The sequence below is a fragment of the Vicia villosa genome, linkage group LG5 (assembly GCF_029867415.1).
Source record: "Vicia villosa cultivar HV-30 ecotype Madison, WI linkage group LG5, Vvil1.0, whole genome shotgun sequence".
NCBI classification, from domain to species: domain Eukaryota; kingdom Viridiplantae; phylum Streptophyta; class Magnoliopsida; order Fabales; family Fabaceae; genus Vicia; species Vicia villosa.
In genome coordinates, this window is record NC_081184.1 from 133,447,584 (window position 1) to 133,452,665 (window position 5,082).

The 5,082-nt window shown below is 31.0% G+C and overlaps 1 protein-coding gene across 1 annotated transcript; it reads right to left on the reverse strand.

The window, feature by feature from the left end:
• Window positions 1-1,900: 1,900 nt before the first annotated feature.
• Window positions 1,901-3,095, reverse strand: LOC131602563 (protein IRX15-LIKE-like). Its single transcript, XM_058874709.1, has one exon. It carries the CDS (start codon window positions 3,039-3,041, stop codon window positions 2,106-2,108), a length of 936 nt encoding a protein of 311 aa, XP_058730692.1. The 5' UTR covers window positions 3,042-3,095; the 3' UTR covers window positions 1,901-2,105.
• Between the last annotated feature and the right edge of the window lie 1,987 nt (window positions 3,096-5,082).

Below are 5,082 nucleotides of genomic sequence, written 5' to 3' on the forward strand. Positions count from 1 at the left end.
CTTTACATGTACTAAAGATACTATTCACATTAATGTCTTAGTTTATGTGGATGATCTTATTATTTCTGGGAATGATTCCACTGTACTTACCGTTTTCTAAGCTTATCTTAGTGATTGTTTCAAAATGAAAGACCGGGGAAGTCTCAAATATTCTTTAGGCATTGAAGTGGCCAGTAGCTCATTATGATTGCTTTTGTGTTAACGAAAGTACACTTTGGACATTATTTCTGAAATAGGTATATTAGGAGCAAAGCCAAGTGCGTTTCCCATTGAGTACAATCATAAGCTTGGCCTTGTTATTGGCGAATTTTTGTAAGATCCTAAATCATATTGACGGCTTGTGGGTCGTCTGATTTATCTTGCGAGCACTCCAGCAGACTTGGCTTATCTGGTTCATATTTTGTCTCAATTTATGCAAGAACCTCGCATGGAGCATTGGGACGCGACCCTTTGAGTCGTTTGTTATTTGAAAGGGACTCCCAGTCAGGGTATTTTGATGCGTGCAAATAGTGAGTTGACATTGGAAGGTTGGTGTGATTCAGACTGGGGGGCTTGTCCCCTTACTCGCCGTTCTCTAATAGGATGACTAGTATTTCTAGGACAATCTCCAATTTCTTGGAAGACGAAGAAACAAAATACGGTTTCCCGATCCTCTACTGAAGCTGAGTACATGTTTATGGCCGCAGTCACTTGTGAATTAAAGTGGCTGAAAGATCTGCTGTTGAGTTTGAGTGTTCATCATCCTAATGCAATTAAATTACTTTGTGATAGTCAGTCTGCGTTACATATTGCGAAAAATCTAGTTTTGTACGAGCGAACAAAACATATTGAAGTTGATTGTCATTTTGTTCGGGATGCAATAAATAAGGGTTTAATTTCACCATCTCATGTCTCCACATCGTCTCAATTGGCGGATATTTTCACAAAAGCTCTCGGGAAGGCTCAGTTTGATTTTCTCCCTTTCAAGTTGGGCATTTTTGAACCCCATGCTCCAACTTGAAGGAGGGTATTGAGATATATTTAGGAAAAGATATATTTTAGAAAAAAATATTTAAAAAAACAATTGTTAGGATATATCTTTACATATTTATCTAGTTGTTTCCTAATTTCTAATTTTTTTCAAGTTTGTTTAGGGTTAAAATATTTTATGTGCATATACTAAAAATATTGTTGGACGATTGATAATGAGACAAGCCAAGATTCACTTGATTCTACAAATTCTCATCACGCGAATGCAAAAATTATTTATTAGTATCGCATAGAATTTGAATGTCAAATTAAATATTATTATAATTTTAAAATTTATAAATAATCCTAATATTTTCAAAATTTTACTCTTGAATTTTTTTAAAATTGTGCATATTGATCCTTAATAATTTTAAAATTTTATAAGTTAGTCTCTTAAAATTTTTAAAATTACAATTTAATCACTAATTTTCAAATGCTAAATTTGGGTCAAAAGTTTTTAAGTTTATAAAAATATCCCAAATATTTAAAAAGAATTATTTTAAATTGTCAAAACTTTTCACACTATCAACATATATCACTACCACTTAATTATATTAAGTTAAAAAAATTAAAATAAAAGTCAAGCACTTCCAACAAATTACCCGTTATTTCAATTAAATTTATTTTAATATTTCATCCAAACAAAATATTTTAAAAATAAATGAATTTCAATTAAATTATTTTAAACTTTAATTTTTTAAATTTTTTTTCAATTATCTTAGTTTCTTGAGTATTCCATTTTTCTTTTTCGCCTGTGTGTCTGTCTCTACTAGTGTGCATGATCAACAAGTTTATCTCTATGGTATAAAAGTAGATCACTCTGTTTGTAAAAACTAGAACAATATCATAAGAAACCGAGTCTAACTTAAGTTATTATTTTTTGGATAAACAAACAAAAGGTAGAGCCAATTTGTGAGAGATAATATAAAATAAACATGTAAAGCTCCATTCACACCCTTTTTTTCAGGTGAAAAGCATTCCAACATCGTAAAGCAAAATTAAACGACATTTCTTTTCTATTAAAAAATATATAAAAAAAAAGAAAAAACTAAAAAAATGCACAATTTTACAGATTATTCTACTACAACTATAATTCCTCAGTCAACATCCTTTGACGCCGACACAGACAACGGAGAACTGGAATTTCTGCAAAACTCAGAACTTCCACCATTGTCGCTTTCACTCTTCACTACAAAGTGCCCCAACTGATCCACATTGTTAACCAAATTCTCTTCACAAAGAAACTCATTGCTGAAAATCTTCTCCACCTCTCTCCCAATATCATGGACGAAAACATGAGTTTTTCCCACTTTCTTATTACTCCGAGCCAACACCCCCGCCGTGAAAATCGCCGACATTCTCCCCGGGGCTGCCGGAAAATACCCTCTTGGCCCATCTACAAGAATCACATCCCAAGAGATTTGGTATATATGGTTCGGTAAGTCGTTGATTCCGAGTTTACACTCAGAGAACAAGAGATTCTGCACAGGTTTGCACTCTTGTTTGGACTGTTCTTTCGCCTGAGAAAGAAGGTTGGGATAGTCACTGACTTTAGTTGTGAACTGAACATCGTAAGCTTCGATTCCGGGGTTGGACTGTTCGAATTTCGAGATCATGTATTCGTTTTCGTCGACGAAAACAGTGCGGCCGTTGTGGTTGAGTGCAGACCAGAGGAGTGACTCGTGGGTGAGACCGAAGATGAGGAAGTTTGGGTTTGGTGTGAGATGGAGAGATGTTGCTATGGTGTTGATTTCTGTGAAGGACATGGATTTGGTGGTGGAGTTTGAGAGGGAGGCGTAGTGGAGAAGGGCTTTGGTTACGGAGAGTGGGAGAGGGGAGGAAGAAGAGGATGCGGCGGAGTTGGCGGCGGAGGTGGAGATGGTTGTGATGAGAGAGAGGATGAAGAGGGTGGTGAGGAAAGTGATGAGGAAGAAGGAGAGGCAGAGGCGGTGAGAGAGGAAGGATGGTGTTGGGGGTTGTTTATGGAGAGAAGGGTGGAGGAGGATAAGCTTGGTATTTGAATTGTTCTTCATTGTTGTTTTAGAGAGAGAGAGAGAGAGAGAGAGAGAGAGAGAGAGAGAGAGAGAGAGAGATATGTTATAACTGTGTGTACTATGGGTGAGTGAAGATTAATGATAAAAAACTAGTAACAAACCCGTGCGTCCGCACGGGTTCTGGTACGGGACGCGCATTTGTTTTAGAGGTATATTTTTTAATAGAAAAATATTTGGTTACCTGTGAAAAAATAATAATTGAATGTATAATTAATAAAAAAAATATTTTGATCAGTAACTTCATGTCCCGTTAATAACCAATATTTTGATCAATAACTTCATGTTCTCGTGTACAAATATTAGTTTGATCAATAACTTCATGTCTCCGTGTACCTAAAAAAATATTTTGATCAATAACTTCATGTCCCGTTAATAATTGATATTTTGATCAGTAACTTCATGTCCCGTTAATAATCAATATTTTGATCAACAAATTCATATTCCCGTATACAAAAGGTTTAGTAAAACATAATCTTATTTTTGTATCACATTTTATACACTAAAACTAACTTAAAAAATATTATTAATTTCATTTTACAAGCATAAATTTTCTTATATATTATTTTCTTTTTAAAATCCAAAATTGTAAAAAATATTTATTAGAAATTATCTTTATAAAATTATTTACTTAAATGAGAATGTAGGTTAAGTTTATTCTGTCACAAAAATTATCGGCCTTATAATCACTTACTACCAAACTCATTAAATAACTGTGTTTATTGTGAATAATAAAAAATTTAAAAACAATCATTAATTGTAAAAGGTCAAGTAAATTGTTTTAGGTATTAAAATAAATCTTTTAATTATTCCCCTCATAAATTGTAGAAGGTAAAGTAATATAAATATTTGAATTTAATTAATTAAAATATTTTGATTGGAAAGGTTGAGTATGAGGTTAGAGAAAGTTGTACTTGAAAGGTAAATGAAAGATTGAAAGGTGTAATATCTTTGCGGCTCAGGCTAGGGTGAGAGACCTGTTTAGGTCTCTCACCGTGAGAGACTTCACTTTTTTTTTTTTTTTTGGTTTCAAATGTTTTTCTACCATTGGATTGAATTGGGGTGCCATTGGATTGAATTGGGACTGATGATGGTATGGTGTACCCAACACACACAATAAAACTCCTTTAATACTAGTGTATGTGTTTTGCTGTTTCCAATGTCTGAATAGTACAGTAAATGCTGAAAATTCTGCAGCCAATGATTATAGCATTAATTAAATGCTGAATAAATTAAAAAAAAAAGGAAAAGAACGTTGAAGGCTTGGAGCAAATTTACCTTTATTTGGAATAGGGTGATACTGACCATTATTTCTGAAGAAAATTGATATAGGCATTAATTCTGAAGAAATTTAAAAATTGGAAAAGATAAGACCAAAATTAATAAATCAATAACTACATGAATAAATTTACATTAAAATTAGAATTAATATTAAATTTTATTTAAAAACATGATGTTTATTTAAATTAAAAAAATAAATAAAGTTTAACTTAAAAAAATCTGACGCTAAATTTATTTTGTAAAATTTGATTTTTTTTTTTTAATTTAAAAAATAAATTATGTTTAACTTATAAAATCTCACGTTAATTTTAAATTTGTTTTTTTAATTTAAAAAATAAATTATGTATAACTTTAGAAATCTCACGATAATTAAAATTATAAGTTTTTTTAATTTAAAAAAAATATGACGTTTAAATAAATTATTTTAATCTATAATAATAATAGTAATAATAATAATAATAATAATAATAATAATAATAATAATAATAATAACATTAGTAGTAATAATAATAGTAATAATAACACATAGATATAATAAAAATAATAATAATATTAAAAATAATAATACTAACAAAAATAATAATAATAGTAATAATAATAATAATAATACTATAATCATGTTACAAATGAACTAATGATGGTCAACTATGTGTGAACCATGTCAGAGATTGAACTGATGATGTTCGGCTATGTGTTAACCATGTCAGGGATTCAACTGATGATGGTTAAATATGTGTTAACC